General features: G+C 47.4%; 1 protein-coding gene across 2 annotated transcripts in view; it reads left to right on the top strand.

Moving 5' to 3' along the window:
• Positions 1 to 23,001, top strand: part of LOC132572404 (laminin subunit beta-1-like) — a 95,997-nt gene that overhangs the window by 65,886 nt on the left and 7,110 nt on the right. For both annotated transcript variants that reach the window (XM_060239364.1, XM_060239363.1), the window contains exons 22-34: positions 416 to 579; positions 2,821 to 3,045; positions 5,533 to 5,747; positions 5,910 to 6,006; positions 7,791 to 8,169; positions 10,314 to 10,498; positions 10,617 to 10,858; positions 11,063 to 11,266; positions 12,166 to 12,310; positions 12,768 to 12,975; positions 14,752 to 14,893; positions 17,563 to 17,739; positions 19,821 to 19,974. In XM_060239364.1, coding sequence (XP_060095347.1) covers positions 416 to 579; positions 2,821 to 3,045; positions 5,533 to 5,747; positions 5,910 to 6,006; positions 7,791 to 8,169; positions 10,314 to 10,498; positions 10,617 to 10,858; positions 11,063 to 11,266; positions 12,166 to 12,310; positions 12,768 to 12,975; positions 14,752 to 14,893; positions 17,563 to 17,739; positions 19,821 to 19,974 — 2,537 coding nt within the window. The remainder of the gene's footprint in view (positions 1 to 415; positions 580 to 2,820; positions 3,046 to 5,532; positions 5,748 to 5,909; positions 6,007 to 7,790; positions 8,170 to 10,313; positions 10,499 to 10,616; positions 10,859 to 11,062; positions 11,267 to 12,165; positions 12,311 to 12,767; positions 12,976 to 14,751; positions 14,894 to 17,562; positions 17,740 to 19,820; positions 19,975 to 23,001) is intronic.

Consider the following 23,001-nt stretch of genomic DNA (forward strand, 5'->3'; position numbering starts at 1 on the left):
TGCAAAATGTAGGCCCTCTTTTATGTGTCTTCCAGCAAAAGACGGGGCCTGGAGATTGGAAGGAGACAGGGAATTTGTACTGATGGTGATTGGCCAGGGATTCTGGAGGTTTTTTGCCATCTTTTGGGCATAGAACAGGGGTTACTGGGCAGGGGGAGGTATCTGTGAATTTTCTGCATTATGCTGAGGGTTGGACTAGATGACCCTGAAGGTACCTTCCAACTCTGTGATTCTCTGATTAGCAAGAGAGGAGGAAGGGTTAGGCAGGGAATTACTGTGAGGCACTTACCAGTGAAATCGCAAAGGGTGCCTAAATCCCAGTGAGGTCTGCACTGTGGGCCAAACCAGCTCTGAAGAGTGACCAGAAAGAGGCTGCTCTCATACTCACTTTCCTTTCCTTTTGCCCTCCTTGTAGGTGTTTGGATGGCTACTACGGAGACCCAGTCTTGGGTTCAGGGCAACAATGTCGGCCCTGCCCATGTCCCGGGTATCCAGGCTCTCGGCATTACCATGGCATCTCTTGTCATACTGATAGGGAGACCAACCAGATAGTTTGCCTGTGTGCTCCAGGCTATACAGGTAAGTGTGCTGCAGGGGAAAAGGGCAGTGATCCTGTGGTGGGGTCTTAAAATGACCAGAGTTAGACAATTCTCCATTCTCTGGACTTTCATCCCATGACAAGCCACTTCCCATCTTTCAGTCACATCTCCCTGGCCATCTCAGATGCCTGCCACACTTCCTCTAGAGCTCACCTGCACAACTCAGGCAGCTCCCCCAAGGCAAATGCCATGCACCTGGTGGCCTTGACGTCACATGTCATTTGCAGTTCTAGGGAGGTGACAAAAAACCAAAAGATTTATCATGTCCTTTGTAGGCTGCCATATGATTGGGGCCTATTACAGAAGAGTAGAGGAGATTTACACCTTTATCCCATGTCTGACTTTGCTAATTGACGTCGGACTCCCCCACCCCTTGTACTGTTGTCAACGTTTTAAAACAAAATAGTCCTTTAAAAACTCAGGAAGGTAAAGGAGATTGTGAGCCGCTCTGAGATTCAGAGTTCAGGGCAGGATATAAATCCAAAATCTTCATCTTCTTCTAAATGCTAATAAAAGTGCAGTTTTAAATATTGAACCGAGCAGAAAAGGGCAGTTTTAGTTATTAAACCAAGCTAAATGTGGATGTTTAAATCCTTCTTACTTCCCTTGTAGCCCTGATGCAACTTCTCACAGAAGCACATGTGAATAGGTTTATCTTTTACAGGGTGTCAAAGATCCCTGATCTTTGTTGTGTCCATTTTGGCTCTTAGGGATGTCATCTTGTGCAGGCTAGCTTAGGGTTGCCAGCTCTGAGTTTGGAAATACCTGGGTCAGCCACAGCTCTGGCAGAGGTTGTCCTTGAAAGGGCAGCTGCTGTGAGAGTCCTCTCAGCCCCACCCACCTCACAGGGTGTCTGTTGTGGGGGAGGAAGATAAAGGAGATTGTGAGCCGCTCTGAGACTCTGAAATTCGGAGTGGAGGGTGGGATATAAATCCAATATCATCATCATCAAACTCTGCAGTCCGCATGGCCCTGTTCTTCCCTGGCGCACATGCATCCAGTTATTATTTGCTATCAACTATTGAGTTATACCCTTTATATGCCACTTTACCTGGTTAAGCTGAAGCTCTAGCGTACAGCTATTCCTGTGCCTTTGATTCAAAATTCCAGCAGAGAAGTCGTGTTATTCTGAAACAGCAGGAAAGCTTACTGTAAGTCCTTTTCCCAACAATCTCTTTATAGAACAACAAATATGTTTTTGTGGCTCCCTTGTCTCAAAGGATCCACACAGTGCCTCTCTTTTGGGGACAGGACGTGTCTCCAGCAAAATGAAATATATTGTTGCTGGAATAATGCAATTCTTTCTAAGGCTAAAAGGGACGACACAAGGAGGGGCGGTAGCTCGGTGGTGTAGCACACACAGAAAACTCCTATGTTCTGTTCTTTACATCTCTGGTTAAATATCTCAGGTAGGAGGTGCTAGGAAAGACTTTTCTCTGTCTGAAAACATGGAGTACTGCTGCCAGTTAGAGAAGATAATACTAACCTAGAGGGATTAGAGGTGGATTCAGTATAAGGCAATTTCATGTGGACTATTGGAAAAAAACAGGAGCTGCAACTGACATGTGCTAAGGCAAAGCCTGCAGTCTCTCGTACTCAGGCTAGTCATTTTAAGTTCTCTTTTTGGGAGTGATGTGCTCACACTATAACCTACACATCACTGACATTAGCACAAACGAACAAAAAAGTAGCAGGACTACATGGCTCAGTGGTAGACAATATTTCCTCTAGGCTGTGGAGTATTGTGAGCAAAAATTCTACTTTGTGAGCTACTGGCATTAAAGTTGTTAGTGACTGATTTGTCTACTGCATAAATTAGTTTCTTCTGGGGCTATCATTCCTGAGCTGAGACAAAAATGTATGAGCCGGAGGCTAAAAATCTGTGAGCTAGCTCACACTAACTCAACTTAGAGAGAACACTGGTGGTAGAGCATCTGCTCAGCAGGCAGAAGGTCCTGGGTTCAGTCCCTAGCATCTCCAGTTGAGAGGATCAGGTGATGGGAAAGATATTTACCTAAGACCCTGAAATCCGGATCTTGACAGACTGCTGGTCTGACTTGGGGCAAGGTGGCTTTCGTGTGTCTGATAAGCATTGGGCAGGATAGTTGAACAGAGTTCCAGCTACCCTGAAGGTGTGATAAGTGGGGAGGGGGGAAAGAAAATGAAGCAGCAACTTGACCTCCTCTTGTGCATATTGCTGATAATCCCATGTCTCTGGCAGGACCCCGTTGTGACCACTGCTCACCTGGATATTTTGGAGCGCCCGAGCAGGAGAGCGGAGCCTGCCGCCCCTGTCAGTGCAACAACAACATTGACACCAGTGACCCTGAGGCCTGTGACCCGCACACTGGCCAGTGCCTGCGCTGTCTCTACCACACTGGGGGACCCCACTGTGCCGAATGCCAACCTGGTTACTATGGCAATGCTTTTCAGCGAAACTGCCGACGTGAGTGGACCACCTGGGCCTAGACCGAGGGACTTGTGCTGGGAGAGTGAGAGGAGAGATTAGATCTGAGGCCACAAGCTGGAACTGGAGGGGTAGCTGTGATTGTAGGTCCACTGCATAAGGGCTGGAGGGGGGACTGAGGAAGAAGAGCTTAGTACCTAAGGAATGATCTCTTGATGTGAGAGTGTAGTAAGTAGGGATGCACACATACAAAATTAAAAAAAATCAGATTTTTTTTAATTCTGATGCATTTCCTGATATTTTTCAATTCCAATACCAGTATGGTATTCAGATTCAGGAGTTTTGGGAATCCTAAGGTTTTTCTGGCTCCGTTATAGCCTATGAGGACCATTATTATGGCCAATGCTCCCAATAGGGTATAATGTGGAATCCATCTAGGGATCTGGAGGGGCTTCTTTCTGAGATAGAGGCACCAAATTTGCAGTATAGCTGCTGTTGCCTCTCCTCAGAAGAACTCCATAGTTTGAAAAAGATTACCCCCCCCCCCAAAAAAAAAAACTTGGGGAGAAAAGAGGGGCATGAGCCCTTTAAATGCCTTTGGAGTGAATATGCAACTTGCAGAAGATGCTTAAAGGGTCAAACCCTTAAAACGTCTTTTACCCTCCTCTGGAAATGATGGAGGATGGGGGCACCTTATTTGGGGGCCCATAGAATTGGACCCCCAAATAAGGTGCACCCATCTTCATTGTTTCCAATAGAGGAGGTAAAAGATGTTTAAAGGGCTTGACCCTTTAAGTACCTTCTGCAAGCTGCATATTCAATCCAAAGGCATTAAAGGGCTCATGCCCCCCTTTTCTCCCCAATGCAGACCCAAATTGGCTTTCAACATCAGTCTCCTCTCCTTGATGTTATTGTCACAACAACATCCTTGTTGGGTAGGTAAGAGAGTGTGACTACCCCGGTGTCACTTGGTGAGCCAGTTAACCAGCCCTTCTCCCTTCTCTAGCACTACCTGTCCTGCCTCCATGGACATTTTTAGGTCCAGACTATCCGTCTGCATTTCCAGACACAGAACTCCAGCATCATTTGTAGTCAGGTCTCCGTTTTGCAAAAGTGAGCTAGAAATTTGCTATGGTTTAAATAGACCTGGAAGTCCTATTCTGTGTCCTGGGTAGTGTGCCCCAAACTTCCAAAATGGGGAGATAACTTGTAGTTATAAAATAAGTCCATAGTGATTTATTTATTTAACTTCATCCATACCCCACATTTCTCCTCAATGGGAAAACAGAGCAGCTTACATCAATTTCCTTTATGTACTGTGCTGCAGGGAATTAACTCTGTGCATGAGCAGTTTTACCCTCTTCCTTCTTACTTCACCAGTTGCTAGGCTCTGCTATGGAAAATGATTTTTTTAAAAAATATTTTCTTTATTTGGTTTCGGTTTAAATGGCATGTACTGAAACTGAACAAAAACACTTTGAGAATTAGAAGGGTTATGGCATTGTAGCATAATTGCATGACAACACATCATGAAGTACATGATCTCGTCTTCTAAAGAGAAGCCCAAGCAAAAAGAGGAATTTTGAACTGACACCCAAAAAATATTTGCACTCCTTTTAAGGAGTCAGAAAAAGTAGGTGTGGGGACTGTAACAACTACATTTGGGAGCGGAAAAGGGGGAGAGAGCAGTGGATGGGAGAGAGGTTATTTTGGGTTGATCTTAGCAGATAGCTCTTTTGGGTTATTCAGTCAAACCATGTACAAGAAGGGAGGTGGTTGTGAAATAGGCATGAATCCTGATGGCCAGTCTCTATTGCCACTGATGCCTGGCAAACCATTTATGTATTTCCGAGTATTTTAAAATATATATGTATGTTGCCTTCAGGCATAACAAGTAACGGCTGGATAGTAAAGCTCAGCAACATTAGTCTGATATGAATGAGTTATCTTTAGGACATCAGACAGGAAACCTCAACAAAAGTTTGTTCAGGAGTCCCACTTGGCCCTTCAGTTTGTATGTTTAGCTGATTTAGGCTGCAATCCTATGGAACACTTTCCTGGAAGAAAACACCCCTGAATAAAAGGGGACTTATTTCTGAGTAGACCGGCTTGGGATTGTTCCCACAAGGCCCTTTGCTTGCTTCCCATCATTTAAGTCACCAGTATTCTGCAGCATCAGGACAGGATCCTCGGAGGATTCCTACAGAAGAGTACAGCAGGGCTGGTTGTTACTTGAGGAGGGGTCTTGGGCAGAGTCTTGTGAGCAAAAATTCTACTTTGTGAGCTACTGGCATTAAAGTTGTGAGCTCCTGCATAAATTATTGTGTTCTGGGGTCATTCTTCCTGAACAAAGACAACAATGTGTGAGCTGGAGGCCAAAAATCTGTGAGCTAGCTTACACTAACTCAGCTTAGAGAGAACACTGGTCTTGGGGTATCCCCCCAGTCAAACAAGAAATGCTGTCAGATAGGCAGGAGGCTGCCCTTTGCTTCCTAGCCCTATCCAGTTCCTTGCTTTTCCCCCCAGGCTGTACCTGTAACGAGCAGGGAACCCTGCTCTCACACTGCTCTGAGGGTATCTGCTACTGTGACCGAACGACGGGCAGCTGCCCCTGCCGTCCCAATGTAGTCGACAAGAACTGTGACAAATGTGCCTCCAACTTCTGGGGTTTCGGAAGCGAGCTGGGGTGCCAGCCTTGCAACTGTGACCCCGTCCATTCATTACGGTCAGACTGCAACTTGGTAAGTGACCAACCACCCAAAAGGGTCAGGTAAAGAGGAGGGAGGGGTTTGGGTAGTGCCGGATGTCTTGCCATGTACCCCCAGACAAGTTAGCAGACTTGAGACTGGCGTGTCAGCCCAGCCATTGTCCCTATTCCGAGTCTCACTTTTCACTCCACTCAGTTCACAGGACAGTGCCATTGTCGCCCAGGTTTCGGAGGGCGTGTGTGCTCCCACTGCCAAGATAATCACTGGGGTTATCCAGAACGGGAGTGTCTGGGTGAGTATAAGCACACCGCACAAGCAAACATCTCCCATGCACATCGCTATTGTCTCAGGACAGGCCCAAAGGCCACATCCCTGCTAAATTAGAGAAGGGCTGGAGATTGTTCTCTTGCAAATGGCCCTCCACCTTCCCAGGCTTTTATCCCTAACTGCTGTGCTTTCCCATATGTTGCTCCACTGTTAAAAACCAATTGTAAAAAAAATTGTTTGGAAGCTAGTGGTTCCTCAGAAACTTTTACCTTGGTCCAATTGGAAGAGAGGCTTCATCAACAAATAAAATAATTTGCCTAGAACAAGGCAGACTGCCTTTAGGTTTTGTTTACTGATTTCTTTGGTTTTCTTCACTAACAGGAAATCATATTGCAGTGTTACTCTAGATAGATTGTTATATTAGTGCTTTTAGCTTTGTTGCATATATTGGTACTACTTAATTCATAAAGAAGAAATTTACAATTGATCAACAACAAATTTTCTGCTTTATATTTTGTAACAATGAGATAGTATTTATTCTATTGTTATAATAAGATATAGAATAGTAGTTTAGATTTATCTGAGTTAAGTGTGTTTACTTAACATTGTACATTATATATAAAGATAAGGGAGTATTGCACTGCAAGGTATTAAGGTAAGATAATACACACGGCATAGCTACAGTATAATTAACCAAATGGATAAGGGGTAAGGGATTAAGATTCAACAACATTCTTGCTTATACAAATAAATACAAGTTGTTCTAGTGCAACTGAACAAGGCAGGCTGCTCAGCTGTCTCTGCGATCTGGCTGGAGCAGAGAAAGATCTGTTAGCCTGTTTAAAAAATGATTATTTCTTGGGCATGACTTGGTGGAGGTCAAGAAGCAGAGCGTTGATTGTGCTTGCCCCACCCAGAACAACTGTTATGCCCTAGCACATCACTGTATGGTCCTTTTCGAAGAGGTACATGTCATGTGCCTATGTTGATGCAAAGAAGCCAATCAAAGGTGTTTGGAAAAATTATTTATACAAAAGAAGTGTCAAAATCCCAATGAACTTGGACTGTACAGCCCTTGTCCGAGGGTAGAATTGATGCCAAGTTGTAGTTATGTGTAAAAGGAAAAATTCTGAATAGGACCAAACGGTCTTGGATTCTGAAGATCCAGGCACATACTTTACATGACATTTCAATGGCATTGCCTCCTTTTGTAAAATCTCATATACTTGTTTTGTCTCATAGTTTTCCAGACCCACAAGAAATCTAGATACTGAAAACCTTTAAAATATTCCAAGAGTAAAACCCGACCAGCTGTGACTTACTGGGCTAAGGGTATTTACTTACTGATCAGGCTCAACCTCCTGCAGTTCCCCCCTTTGACCAGACTTGCGTTGTTATACATAGGTTGACACCAATGTTCCCTCTAAACTGCAGAGCCTTGTGAGCAAAAATTCTACTTTGTTAGCTACTGGCATTAAAGTTGTGAGCTACTGCATAAATCAGTATGCTCTGGAGTCATCCTTCCTGAGCTAAGACAAAAATGTGTGAGCTGGAAGCTAAAAAGCTGTGAGCTAGCTCACGCTAACTCAGCTTAGAGGGAATACTGGTTGACACCTCTTAGATCTCCCTGCCTCAGGCAGTGCCTCAGTTTATCTGTTGCACGCACATTCTTCACTTCTCCACAGCAAACAGTCAACCACAGACAGGTCAACTCTCGAAAGATGCTAGCTCTGCCCCACCTCTAAGCCAGCTGAACATATCTCACATAAAATTTTGCCTTGGTCTGACCTCTGTCTTTGCCCCCTGCAGCGTGTGAGTGCAGTCCAACAGGATCTGAAACCCTGCAGTGTGACCGATTCAGCGGACACTGCCTGTGCCGGGCTGGCTTCACGGGGCAGCGCTGTGACCAGTGCCAGAGGGGCTTCCGGCAGAACTTTCCCCGGTGCTCTGCCTGCCACCCTTGCTTTGGTCAGTGGGACGAGGTGCTGAAGCAGCTGAGGGCACAGCTGCAGCGACTGCAGGAAACAGTCCAAGCCCTGAAGGAAGGGGGCCCCATTCCTGAGGCCAGCAGCAGCCGTATGCGCAACTTAGAGAGAAGCCTGGATCAAGTGCAGCAGCTTCTTGGGGACAGGAGCAGTCCAAGCACCTCCCTGCTGCACCACCTCAGCACTCTCCTGGCGCAGCTCAGGTAGGGAGATGGTGGGATTTAATCCTTGGGCCAGTCATACGCGCTCGGCCTCCCAGGGTTGTTGTGAAGATAAAATGAATAATGTCTCCATTAGGGAGGAAGCAGGACTTTTTTTGAGCAGGAACGTACAGGAACACAGTTCCGGCTGGCTTGGGGTCAGGGTGTGGCCTAATATGCAAATGAGTTCTTACTGGGCTTTTATGTAGAAAACTACGGTGTGAAACAATTGTGACATCAGGGAGTGTGGCTTAATATGCAAATGAGCTCTTGCTGGGCTTTTTCTACCAAAAAAGCCCTGGGAGGAAGACAGGGTACAAATGAAGTAAATAAATAAATGTATGCGTTACATTTCCCATCTATCCCTTTCCTCTCTCCTTCTGCGCTCATAATTTTTGCTGTTACTTTTATTGTTTTGGTTTATTTGGCTTCAAGTTAAAATTTTATGCTGCTGGAAAATATTTTTATAGGGTTTTTTTAAAGTTATTAAGCCACTTCAAGAAGTTGAGTTGGCAGTGTAGGATATAAAAGTTTTAATGGAAATAAATCACATAAGCTATTGCTGATGTACCTATCTGAGAGTCAATTTTCTGTGTCCTAAATTTCAGACTTATTGGCAGATTATTCAGCTTGTAATGGACACATTACTGGTTATAAGCTGCCGTGAATCCTCTTACCATTCTTCTCAGAGATTTTGAAGGCAGAGAATTTTGATCTTGAATATATTATAAGCATATTGTGTGCTGCTGGATTTAATTTGGCTGCTAATTAGAGAAGCGTGAGCCTGCCTGCCTTTCAATTTACAATTACCTGTCAGGTAAAATATGGAAGAAAGCCGAAAGGAAGAAGTTGGCACATCAGAGTCCGAGAACACAACCAGATGTGTTGAAACTTGGGCATTATCTGTACAATTTTGCAATGCTAACTAGGACTGCCAGCTTCGGGTAGGGAAATACATGGAGATTGTGGAGCGGACCCTGGGGAGGGCAGGGTTTGGAAAGGGGATGGACTTCAAGAGAGTATAATACCACAGAGTCCACCTGCCAAAGCAGCCATCAGGGAAATTATCAGTCCACTGCTGGAAAGGTTCCCTGGCAGATCAAATCAAATTAAATTAGATTATCTGCTGTCAGATAGGAACCACTAAACAACAAGACAGGTGGCTAGGTTCTGTTCTCAGGTTTATATGGAATGCAAAAAGTGAGGCAAATAGGCCAAACTGTAATCTCTTAACTAATTTTAAAGTGACTTTTTAATGACTTAAAGGATAAATGGTAATCTTATTTATTCTCCCTTATGGTCATAACCATTATCAAATGTTAACAAGCAAATTCTTGGTGGGATTTTTATAAGGTACTTTTAATATTGTTTTAAATGACTAAAGTGTTCTGGTCAATGACTAATAGCAATAAACGGAACTAAAAAGCAGCCATTTTCTTCAGGGGAACTGCTCTCTGTCACCTGGAGAGCAGCTGTAATCCCAGGAGATCTCCAGCCATCACCTGGAGGTTGGCATCCCTAGCATTAACAAAACCAAACCATGGAATTGGGGTTGAATTTTAAACCAGCCCTGGAACAAGCTGAACCTGGGGTTCTGGCAGGGGTTTCTTGGCTGTTAGACTCGAGTCATGGCAATGATGGAAACAGGTGTGTGCATATCATCATCATTGCTGTGGCCTAAGCACAACCCCAAAATGCTGCCAGCCCCACCCAAGACAATTGGCTTAGCTTGCTCCTAGCCCTCAGTGGTTCTCCAGAGCACCCACCTCCTAGGAATTTTCCCAGTAAGCTAAAGGGCTTGCATGGAATTGAAAGTTAACAACATTTGCTTTTATATTGGACTCAAACACCATTTTTATTGCTTTTATGTTTTGATTCTTTGTGTGCGTTTTTCTTTTTGTGCTATGTGAATGTTTTTTCCTATGGAATATATATTTGCACCCCTTTGAAAGGTGGTAGAATAACTCAGCTGCACTGAGTTATTCTTTCACAGCTGCATCCCACCTTTCCTCTCAGGAACCCAGGGTCCTTTGTCTTCACAACAACCCTGTGTGGCTAATGAGGTCTGAGAGACAGTGACTTGTCTGGTGAGCTTCCTGGTGGAGTGGGACAGGTTTCTAGGCTTCTATGCTCTGATCTCTCACCAGAGCTGACATGGATGAGCTATGGCAGCAGCTGCAGACCACTGATTCACATCTGGATGGTATTGAGCAGGACGCTGCAGGACAGAGGAGCCGCCTGAATGCGCTGAACCGTGAGCTAGGCACGCTGAACCGCACTGTCAGCCGCCTCCGCAACCAGCTGGGGAGCATAGCAGGTGCCAACTTTAATGGTAAGAAAGATGAGGGACACTGGGACACTGTCTGTGCCAGAGGAGCATCCACACAAGCTACAGGCAGGGCCTCTTCTTCCTCTCCCTGCAACTTGCTTGGTTTCCCTGTGCTTGGCAGAGTCTTTCCATAGCATCGTGGGGTACTTCCGGATGTCAGAGCAGGCACAGCAGCAAGCAGAGGCCTCAGTTCAAGGGCCGCAGAGCCCTGTGGGCCAAGCCAAACGCACCCATGAGTCCACCCTTGAGCTGCTAAAGCGTAGGGGAGACACCTTTCGAAGGAGTGCAGCAGCTCACCGAAAATCACTTCGTGACCTTAAGAGAAAGGTCAGCAGCCTCCACCTCCGCAAGGTCAACCGGAAGGTAGGTTCTGTGGCAGGGATGGGCGAAGAGAGGGCAAGGGAACTGGGGAAGATAATTGGGCACAAATGTGGTGGGCATCATTCCCTGCCTCCTGACCCAAGTGCCAGCCCTTCTTTTTCCTATTCTGTCTGCTTACACAGTAGACTTGGGTCTCACCAGAGGCCTGTCTCCCAGGACTGATCTTGGACTGCTGTCTTGCTCCAGATATGTGGTGGTTCTGGAGAAGAGGACTGTGAGCAAGCCCCCTGTGGAGGGGCCAACTGCAAGGACAGCTCGGGCCAGCGGTACTGTGGAGGCCCTGGCTGCACTGGAACACTGCCTGTGTCTGTGAAAGCCCTTGACACAGCCCAGAACATCTCCCGCCAGCTGGAGGCCACCACCAGGCAACTTGGCACCATTGCTAGCAAGGTACTGCATCACATCAGAGGTTTGTATTGGAGGACTGCCTAGTTATATAATATCATGCTGGAAGGGATCTCTGGGGTCATCTAGTTCAACCCCCTGTACAATGCAAGAAATTCACAAATACCTCCCCCCCGCACAACCCCAGTGACCCCTGCTCCATGCCCAGAAGATGGCAAAAACCCCCACAAAACACTCCAGGATCCCTGGCCAAACTGGCTTGGAGAAAATTGCTTCCTGACCCCAAAGGGGCAATTGATGTTTCCCTGACCCCAAAGGGCCATGAGAACTAAGCACTGGTGCAAGCCCTCCCTCTCATGATCTGCCTAACTTAATAAAGGAGTTGTATTGAAATTGGTATTCTTATATATAATGCTATTGATGTATATGGCTGCTTCTAGAACAGCAAGCCAAAAGTACATCTCTGCCCCATGTTGCAGTCTACCAGATAAAGGACCCAAGGCAATAGTGGGCAAATACGTATGACTGCAGTTATCTGTACTTAGACCCTGTTGGTGAAAGAGTTTGGGACTAAAACAGCCTTGCAAGCAAGTCCATAAGCGTTATTTCCTAGTTTACCTATGCTACATATACCTATGTTAGTCAGTTGGGGTCCAAACGCAGGAGAGAACCAACTTTGGTAAAAAGAATTTCTCCTGCTTGACTTCCACCATCTCAGTTGTAAAGGGGTAGCCATGTTAGCCTGCCATAGCAAAATAAAATAACAGTCCACTGGCACCTTGAAGAATTACAGTGTTTCTTTCAACATGAGCTTTTACATAAGGACAGTGCAGTTCATAAGAACTTTTCCAAGTTACATGTGGTGACCCCCCCCCTTTGCCACCCTGCCCCAAGTCTCAGATTTCATGCCAGCCAGGAGCACTAAACAGTGGCCTCACTTCTAGGTGCAAGAAATCCAGAACTTGGCACGAGATACCAGGAACCGTGCCCAGGAAACTCTGGACCGTGCTCAGGTGGCTCGGAGCCACATGGAGAACTCGACAGCTAGGCTGAGGGAATTCATCCAGAGGATAAAGGATTTCTTAGCAGGTAACAGGGCGTCATTTGCTTTGAACAGAAAGATGCTGTGACACAGGGAGGGCTGGGTGAATTCAAAGCTATCCTGATAACATTTAAGTTCTATACATGGGGGAGTCACAGGGGAGTGGATGCTGCAGTAGCAGAATTGGGGGTAGAATGATTTGCAGTGTCGATGTTTTGTTTTTGGCAGCAAATGGACTGGATCATAGCAAAAGGTAGGCGTGGAGTAAAGAGCTGTGCCCAGGGCTTTTTTTGTAGAAAAAGCCCAGCCGGAACTTATTTGCATATTAGGTCACACCCCCTGGTGTCACCATTGTTTCACACAGCTTTTTGTGGGGAAAACTCAGCAGGAACTCATTTGAATATTAGGCCACACCCCCTGACACAAAGCCAGCCAGAACTGCATTCCTGCTCAAAAAAAGCCCTGGCTATGCTCAACAGCAATGTGGTGTTCTTGTCTTCCCAGAGGAAGGTGCTGATCCAGAAAGCATTGAGCTTGTGGCCCAGCAGGTCCTGAACATCTCCCTGCCCATCAGCCCTGATGAGATTGGCAGCCTGCTTCAGGAGATCCGAAACACCATCAGCCAGCTAGACGGAGTGGATGTTATCTTGAACTGCACCATTGAAGATCTGACACACGCCAGGGATTTGCTAGCAAAAGCAGAACAGGCCAAGTGAGTCTCTCTCAGAGGAAAAAGGACACATTTGTTTTTGTAAAAAAATGGTCTATGCTAACAAAATTTCAGCAGGACACGTTACACTGCTATAATTCATCCAAGTCCTGATACAGTAATATTGGGCTGGACCCAGTGGAAAAAGATCCCCGTGGCGCAGAGAGTTAAAGCTGCAATACTGCAGTCCTAAGCTCTGCTCACGACCTGAGTTCGATCCCTGGCAGAAGCTGGGTTTTCAGGTAGCCGGCTCGAGGTTGACTCATCCTTCCGAGGTCAGAAAAATGAGTACCCAGCTTGCTGGGGGGAAAGTGTAGATGACTGGGGAAAGCAATGGCAAACCACCCCGTAAAAAGTCTGTGAAAGCAACGTCACCCCAGAGTCAGAAACGACTGGTGCTTGCACAGGGGACCTTTCCTTTCCTTTTTCCAGTGGAAAGCACTGATGCTTGCAGATCTTCCCAGCTTTCCATTCCCACCAGCAGTCTTTTCCAGCCCTTGGAAAGCTTATTTCTGGGGTTGTGGAACCCGTGTGGAGTAATAGCCCTATGGGTTGGTGGTGGGGGAACTGCAGTGGAAGAGGAAAGGGGGTGAAAGTGCTCCCTGAGTCATGCTCCTTCTTCTGACAAAAGAGGAAGGAGTAATTTCACTCCATTCCTCCTCCCGCTGCAGTCAATTGACCTGCATTGCCATGACTCCAAATAGTCTGGGAATAAAAATTCCTGAGGTTGAAAAGGACTGCTACAGGAAGGGAGCTGAGAAGATCTGCAGTCCCTCGCAGTGGACCCAATCCATTAAAGAGAACTCCAGGTTCAGTTCATTGAGAAACAGGCTAATTGTTTCCGTAGGTATCCCCTTGTTAATTTATTTGGGGTTTGGTCTGCTTGGGGTTCTGTTTAAATGTGGAAACACCAGTTACTCACCTTCAGAGTGCCATCTCATCTGTTGCACGCCATCCAGCATGGAGTGGGTGACCTTCACCCAGCTTACGGTGGGCCCCTGCACTGCAATTAGTCTGAGTCAGAACCCTGTCCACACAAACAGGCTTTTCTATTGCACTGAAAAGAGTCCCTTTCTCCATTGCGTTTATGGTGTTTCAAGCTACTAGTGCTAAATCAGAACTAGTGTCACAGTAGCACTAAGAGAGAAATTGATTCCTTCGATTCATAGTAATAAGAATCTGCCATTTAGCCCAAGGGCCAGGGGCTAAGACAGTAGACTGGGAAATGGAAAGCTCATAGAAATAGGTTTTATGAAAACTATAGGAATAGTTGCAGGGGAAAACCAGTTTTTGCAGCTGAAGAACTCTTGCAGCTGGTGGAAACCCTGCCTGAATCACCGACCCACAGATGGCATGCTTCTTAGGTCAGCCATAGCTCTTGCAGAGTTGTCCTTGAAAGGGCAGCTTCTGTGAGAGCTCTCTCAACCCCATCTACTTCACAGGGTGTCTGGTGCTGTTCTTCCTCTTCCTCCTCTTCTTCCTCCTCCTCCATCATGAAGGCTAGAAGCTTGGTTTTTTTTATTGTTAGGATGAGAGAACTCAATGCACTCCATGTTGGAAGCCATCATTCAATGATTCATGAGGGTTTGCTAGGCTTCCCCTCAGTTGAAATAGGTGACATTGCATTCACAAGTTTTGCACACTTGTCACAGGCCTCTGTCTCCCTGTTTAATTACACCTGAAGACGTGGGCTTTGGCTGCAGACACTTATGAAAAAGTAACTTTTGTTAGCCTTGAACATGCTACATCTTCTGTTTTGTTTGCTCTTTTTTTACCCAGGGAGCATGCACAGGGCATACAGGCCACAATCACAAATACGCGTACGGCACTGAACGATGCAAGGAACAAAGTGAGGGCAGCCGAGCGAGCAATGAACAGCACCAGGGAAGTGATTCGAAATGTGGAGAGGAAAGTGGCACAGGTAAGGTGAAGAGGAACCAGTGTGAAGCCAGCAAGGGATCTAGGAGGGGGTTCCCCTGTCATGCTTTGTTGTGCTCTTTCAGTGGGTAGCCTTAGAGTGTGTTCTGGCCATGGACTGTCACTGTTCATCCCTATACCAGATGCACTATCTTTGCTTCTTTGAGAATCAAATTAATCACAGTAGAGATGATCTACCACTCTCCAGTTCTACCCTTGCAGACTATCTTGCGTCTTGCCTAACCAGTTTCCACTGAAATACTACAAAGCATTAATGGCTTCACTTGAGGTTTTCTAAATATACCAGGTTGCATCCAAGCCTTTTTGTAAATGGAACAAATGAACAGAGCTGATTTGGGGACCTTTCTTGTTCCCCCAGCATAGCACCCCCTTCATGCCCCCCTTCATACTTATAGGAACAACATGGACTGTGGCACAGAGAGATGCAGCACGAAAAGCAGGACAAGCCCCCCCCCCCCATCTTGCACTGGTTTTTGCTCCATTTGTGGAGCTTGTTCAGCTTGCTCAAAAGCAGGAAGTAGCAATTTCTGGAGATTCCTCCTCCTCGCTGCATGTACCCACAACTCATTTCACGCTGTTCCTGAGGATCTCCTCGCTCTCAGAATTTGCTTTTTGAGAGCCAGAAGGGAAAAGCAGCAAAGGTCCCTTCTACGAACACACTCCATTTGCAGAAAGACTGGCTCCAGTCTAGGTATGCCAGCCTCTTGGTAAGCCTTGGGGATTCCCAGCGTCACAGCTCATCTGTAGTCTCCAGAGATCAGTTCACCTGGAGAAAATGGCTGCTTGGGAGGGTGGACTTTGTCCCACTGAGGTCCCTATCCTTCCCAGGCTCCACCCCCAGGAGTTTCCCAACCTAGATTTGGCAACCCTACCCTCTATCTCCCACCAGTGGACAGGATGGACCTGGCCAACCCTACTCCAAAACTCTGTTATCAGTATTAGAAGCAGGGCTTTTTTTGTAGCAGGAACTCCTTTGCATATTAGGCTACACCTCCCAATGTAGCCAACCATCTATGAGGATTGGCTACATCAGGGGTGTGTGGCCTTATATGCAAAGGTGTTCCTAGTACAAAAAAAGCCCTGTTTGGAAGCCAAAGTGGCTTTGCTGGACCTGAATTGTTAGTTCAGACCTGGAGAGCAGAGCTTGCAAGAGCATCTCTGCTCTCTTGTTGCAATGATACGTATTTTGCAAAAGTCAGCCTTCAGAACTTGCGAGCAGGGTGCATAAAAATCAGAGCTGGCACTGGTCTACAGAAATCTTATTCATTTGTATGGGTTGATACAGTCATCTATTACCATCTGCATATATTTGCATACAAATAAAATAACAGTTGTAAGGGCGGGGGAACCAGGTCATGGCTGGATGTGTCACAGCAGGGCCCTTCTTAGAATAGCCCTTCCCTCCTGTGTGAGAATGGAGAAGGAATCCTTCTGCTAATAAAGGACCTCCCACCCATGGATTTAAGTACTTGCATTTGGAGATCATTAATTACAAACAATTTGCTACCTGATTAATCTGGAGCACTTTCATAATCAATTAAAAATATTTTCAGTTGACTAATGTAATTGCAGCCTTAGTAAAAATGTTTAAATTTATCATAATATTTCAGCCTTGAAGTACAGCAAGTTTGTTCTTGTAATGCAGGTTGCAAAAGTCTGCCGTGTTAGGGGGTGGGGGGGAAGACAAATTTCAGTTCACTATAGCAAATGATAAAGTATTTGTATAGCAGATATTCTGTGCAGAACTGCGGGAGCAGAGCCTTTTTTGAGCAGGAATGCACAGGAACGCTTGATGTCAGAGGGTGTGATCTAATATGCAAACAAGCTCCTGCTGGGCTTTTCGTACAAAAAAAGCCCTGTGTGAAACAATGGCGATATCAGGGGGTGTGGGATAATATGCAAATGAGTTCTTGCTGAGCTTTTTCTACATAAAAAGCCCTGTCTGGGAGCATCCTTAAAAAGTAACAATTCTAAGCAATAGTTGGATTTGAGTCCCATAGCACCTTAGAGACCAGCAAGAGTTTCAGGGTATAAGTTTTGCAGGCTTCAGTTAATTTCTTTCTTTCTTTCTTTCTTTCTTTCTTTCTTTCTTTCTTTCTTTCTTTCTTTCTTTCTTTCTTTCTTTCTTTCTTTCTTTCTTTCTTTCTTTCTTTCTTTCTTTCTTTCTTTCTTTCTTTCTTTCTTTCTTTCTTTCTTTCTTTCTTTCTTTCTTTCTTTCTTTCTTTCTTTCTTTCTTTCTTTCTTTCTTTCTTTCTTATCTTGCCCTCTCCGCAAGCGGATTCAGTTCAAACATCCACAATCATAATTTCAAACAAAATACAGGCTGTTACTGAGTGTCTCTATTCGGGATCATGTACAGCCGGGGCTGCGGAGGCTGCATTGGCTGCCAATAGCGTTCCGGATTCACTACAAGGTGCTGGTTATTACCTTTAAAGCCCTATATGGCCAAGGACCTGTCTACCTTAGGGACCGTCTCTCCCCATACATTCCCCAATGGACTGGGTTTCTTCACTACGTAAACCTTGAGTGTGGAAACATACCTGGTTTTTTTCCTGCACTCCTGATGCTACCTGAGATGGAAAGTGACAGGCAAGTGATGCCTGAGGAGGCCTTTCTCAGGGATCATAGCTTGACTGTGCCTTTTCTGTGAAGGCTGAGCACAAACTTGAGGCCGTGGTCAACAAGGGATCGCAGCTGGAGAGCCGCCTAGGAGATCTGGCACAGGAAGTGGCCGCCTTACAAGAGAAATCCCAGAACAATCAGCGACTGGCCCAGCAAGCAAAGGGAAAAGCTGAGCGTGCTACTGCTGTTGCAGGCAGGCTGTCGAAGGTAAGAGCCTGTTTCTCACACGCAGGTCACCCTCATGGGCCTGCTTACCCACTGCTCCACTGCCCATCTCTTTGCTGAGGGACAAATGCCAGATTTCTTATGGTTAAGGCACTCTGTTCTCTAGATTAGAACTTGCCACTCTTAACCACTTCACCACACAAGGCTGAGACTATGACTAACTTGTAGTGCAAGGACTGCTGAAGGTAGCAGGTACCTTGATTCCAGCTAGCCAAGGGAGAGGGCAAAAGACGGGGCAATTCTTAGAACAGATTTCTGAGAGCCTCAGAAACTGAAACAGCAAAGATCTGCATTCAGCTGACCACTCAAATAGTGAAGTCTGAGTCCAGTGGCACCTTCAAGATCAACAAAATTTAATGCTGGGTATAAGCTTTTGTGTGGAAGTGTGCCTGCACATGAAAGCTTATACCCAGCATTACATTCTGTTGGCCTTAAAGCTGCCACTGGACTCAAACTGTGTCTTTTGCTTCAGACCAACACAGCTGCCCACCTGACTCAAATAGTGAGGCAGCCTTACTGAACACCCAGGTTCCTAGCAAGAAGGGACAGCAGTCTGATACTGGAGATCTGATACTGGGGGTAACGGGAGGATTAACAGTACTGTGGATCCTGGATACCTGCTTGAGGAATCTAAACCCCCAGCCTCCGGGGAAATGTTGACTCCTCTCTTTGTGGGTGAGTCAACCTATGCAAGGTGCTCAATTGCATGAATGTTTTTCATTTGGGCTTTAAAAAAAAACAACTCAAAGTAGTGGTGGTGAGCTGCAACCTGAAGTTTACACAGGGGACAGGGAATACTTATCTCTTTCCCAGCCCAGAATTTTGCTTACCGAAATGGTCCCTTTCAAGATGCTGGGTTGGGTCCACCAGAAATGTCTGCTGACCAGAAGAAGTTTCTGTCCAGAGAGATTGCTTTTCTAAATTACCTCTTCCTACTGCAGCCCCCAAAATAGGGCCCCAAAATGGTGTCCCTAAAGGGCAGGGGACCCTCAGGATCAGCAAGGGGGGGCGGTTTGTCTGCGGCAGGGGCAGAAAACAACAGGAACCCCCCCCTCCCCTTCTGCCTGTGGAAATCCTGTGCGGCATCCTAGCTGCATTTTAACCAGTGAAGGGAAAACTCATCTGTTCCTCAAAGAGGAAAAAGTGTCTTGAAGGAGGTGATTTGGGTAACTGACTCCAGGAAAAGTGTTCTCTCTTGCCCATGTGAACTTTTGTTCCCAACTGCACCTTTTCACACCTGCTTCATGTAAAAATAAATGACCAAGCACACACAAATAAGCAGTGTATGCATGTTGAGCGTGGGCAGAGTGCTCTTTCTAATGATCCACATCCAGCTGCCAGTGCCGGATTAAACCCTGTGGAGGCCCCTACGCAGTCAAAATCTTGGGGAGGGGGGCCTCGCAAATTATCTCAAGAGTTGGAGTGCCCACCCCACTGCCTGCAACCCCTGCTGCAGCCTGCAGGCACCTTCTCAATAGCCCCTTTGACAAAGCTGTGGGGGAGAGGCAAACTTGGTGATGCCGTTAGCAGCCGCCTCACCAGGCAAGCCAGGCAAAGAGTGGCTCAGTTGCTGGCTGCTCATGCAGGCTGGGAGGGCTGTAAGCAGGAGGAAAACCAGGGGGAAAGCTAGCCTGGAGCCCCTAAAGGTGTGGGGGCCCAAAAGCCAGTGCCTATTTGGCCTAATTGTTAATCCAGCCCTGCTGGCTGCCTTGAGACTATCTACTGCCAACTCACCACCCTCCAGGCCTCCTCTAAACCAGCATCACACTCCAAGGCATCTGTTGTGTACCAGGCTTTAGCCTATAAACTTGGTGTGGTGGTACTTTGGAGACCATGCCAAGAAGACAGGACAGCAGATTCTGTCTGACCCCAGAAAAAGATAAGCACCTCTGTTCAGATTCCCCCCCCCCCCGTCCCCTTCACACATACATATTCACACACTGTGATGTGTCCCAGTTGCATATCCCGTGCCAGCTTCATTCTTCCGGATGCACTATGAGGCAGGCTGCCAGTTTTTCTCTGGTCCATTTGCCACAATGATGACTGTTGATCTCTCTCTCCAGGAGGTGGAGAAAGTGATGCAAAAATACCAGGACTTGCAGAAGCAATTGGAAAACCAGCCTGGAGGAGGGGACTCATTGCAAAGGCTGATGAGGCTGAAGATGGAAGCACAGAAGCTCCTTGACAAAGCGAACAGCAGCAAGAGAAAGGTGGATGGTAAGGATGCTGCAAGGATTACTGAGCAAAGCCACGAGAGGGACATGGTTGTGGGGGAATGTGTCACTTTTCTCACTTAGCAAGTAGCCCTTTTCAAACTTTAGGCACCAAATGTACTGGGAGTCCAGCAGCATAAGAACATAAGAGAAGCCATCTTGGATCAGGCCAATGGCCCATTCAATCCAACACTCTGTGTCACATAGTGGCCAAAAAACCAGGTGCCATCAGAAGGTCCATCAGTGGGGTCAGGACACTGGAAGCCCTCCCACTGTGCACCCCCCCCCCCCAAGCACCAAGAATACAGAGCATCACTGCCCCAGACAGAGAGTTCCATCAATATGCTGTGGCTAATAGCCACTGATGGACCTCTGCTCCATATGTTTATCCAATCCCTTCTTAAAGCTGTCTACGCTGGCAGCCGTCACCACCTCATGTGGTAGTGCATTCCATGTGTTAATCACCCTTTGGGTGAAGAAGTACTTCCTTTTATCTGTTCTAACCTGACTGCTCAGCAATTTCATTGAATGAATATTCAATGCATATTGGGAGCATCCACCACCATGAATGTTCCCAATACACATTGTCGCAGTGTTGTCTGAATTGGAATAACATGCATGTTGTTCTTGCGCATACAGCTTTCGTACATGATGGGAACTAGAACCCTGGATAATCCAGCGGTCAGTTCACGCATGCTCAAGCTTGTACACACATGAAAAATACATGCATTTGCCCATTCAGACAATGTGGTGACCATGCATATCAGGTGGATCTCCACACAGTTGCCAGCCTCTCAACACCCTGTACAACTCATTGATCTTCTTCGTGGTCTCTGTGCAGTCCCACACATGGGTCTTGCCGCAGGCAACGGATCCATACCTCGGAGCTCCAATAGCTCGCCTATAACGTCTTTTGGCGCGCTTTCCTCCCGCTCTGGGGAGCAGGCAGCGACCGCGCATGCCTGGAGCGGGGGGAGAGCGCCCATTCCACTCAGTTTCTTTCCTACCGCCGCCCGGACAACACCTTCCTCGCTGCGTTCCTCCTTAGCTCGTCTGTTACCTCATCGTTAACCTCCTTTTTCCTTCACCTGGTATCGTATTTCTCTTTCTTTTATCTTCGCTTTCGTCCCTAAAAAAAAAAAAAAAGGAAAACCCCGTTCTGCGCTGTCTTTCCCCTTTTCTCCCTTCCCCCCCCTCCCTTGTCCGGAGCGCATGGAAGGGAAAGTTACCTTCAAAAAGTGCACGCACTGTGGGACCAAAATTCCTTCTTCAGACGGCCACAGCCACTGCCTTTTTTGCTTGGGGGAAGCTCACCGAGTTGATTCCTGCCCCCATTGTGCGAACTTCGGAAAGCAGGCCCGGAAAAACCGTGCGGCAAGGCTCCGGAGTTTCCTAATTGAGTTGTCCTTAAAGGCTATGCCCGCATCGGACTCGCCGCCTCCCCGACAACAAGCGGGAGATTCGGCTTCTACGGACGTGTCTCTCTCCAAACAGAAACCCAAGTCCGACAAAAAGGCCGTGAAGCACGCTGAGACCGGCCATAAGGCTTCGAAAAAATCGCGCCATTTGGAATCTACGGACCCGGCGCATAAAAAATCTCGTCACTCCGGATCGGCCGATCCGGCTCCGAGAAAACTCCACGCGCACTCGGCTCCCAAGAAGCCTCAGACTCCAATCTCGTCATCGACGTCTATGGATCCTGCGACTCCAACTCAACCTGCTCTTCCGCCCGAGTTGTCGACTCCGTCGGACGTCATCACCGACATGCCTCAACTGACGCCTCACACATCCACAGCTGTGGAGGTTATTCCAGTCCACTCTCGTTCGCCTTCGGTGCACAGCGTGGTCCCGACCGACTTTCTTGAACCCGATCTCACCACAGAATCTACCCAGACATATCTTAAACCTCCGCTTCGAATCGGATCCTTCCGAGACATCGGGATTTCTCCCCTGTATAAGGACTTCCGAGACATCGGGATTTCTCCCCTGTACAAGGACTCGGCCGCTCAGGCCTCAAACAAAGGTCGCTCTCGTTCTCCCTCACGTCGAGTCCGATCCCGGTCGCCGCTCCTCGAGGACCGCTCCAGATCACCACGTAGGCGCCGAGACTCCGACTCCTCGGATTTTTATCGCGACTACTATGCCACTCCCAGATACGGCCGGCACTACTCCCGTTTCCATCGCCCTTCTCGGTCTCCATCTCTGGAGGGTTCAGGTTACTCCCCGTACCGCTACGAGGACTCTCCTAGACCCCGTGATCGACTCCGTGACTTCTCCCGGCAACTCCGCGACTCTCCACGGGCTCGTGGTTTCGACCGTGACCTCTCTTCCCCTCGACCCCGTGATTACTCTCGAGATCGAACCCGAGAGCCACGTTCCCGTGGTTTCGTCCGGGACCTCTCTTCTCCACCCCGTGATCAAGATCGGACCCGTGAACATGCCTATCCTCGTGATCGGATCCGAGAGCTTGATCGGATCCGAGAGCCTGATTACTCTCGCTATTCCCCTCGACTCCGTGCTAGGCTTCGGGAATGCGTACGTCACTCTGATCTACAGCGATCCCGGGACCACTACCAGGCAGAAGACGCTAGACCGCGCACTCCTTCAGCCTCGGCCTCGGCTGCTCCCCCGGTCTCCACTCCCACAGACCAACCTGCCCAGACGGTGAAAGCTAAGTCTGTTCCTTCGGACCCGATCCGGTCTCCTCATCCTCCTTCGGGTGAGGATTCTCGCTCCGACCTTGAATCGTCAGCATCCTCAGACTCCGAGGACCGCCCTGATTCGGTAGCCTCAGACTCGGTACCACAGCCCCGACTCTCTCCATCTGATGCGTCCAAGGCCTATCTCCATCTGATTACCACCATGGCCGAAGCCCTCAACATTACTCTTCCGTCGGACTCACCAAAAGTTTCTGACGTTGTACACGACCTTGTGCAAACGGACTTTCCACCTGGCTCTCTACTTCCCATGCTTCCGGTGCACCTCGAAGGCCTCCGCGAAACCTGGGACAAACCTGCCTCGGTCCCACCAA

The sequence above is a fragment of the Heteronotia binoei genome, chromosome 5 (assembly GCF_032191835.1).
Source record: "Heteronotia binoei isolate CCM8104 ecotype False Entrance Well chromosome 5, APGP_CSIRO_Hbin_v1, whole genome shotgun sequence".
NCBI classification, from domain to species: domain Eukaryota; kingdom Metazoa; phylum Chordata; class Lepidosauria; order Squamata; family Gekkonidae; genus Heteronotia; species Heteronotia binoei.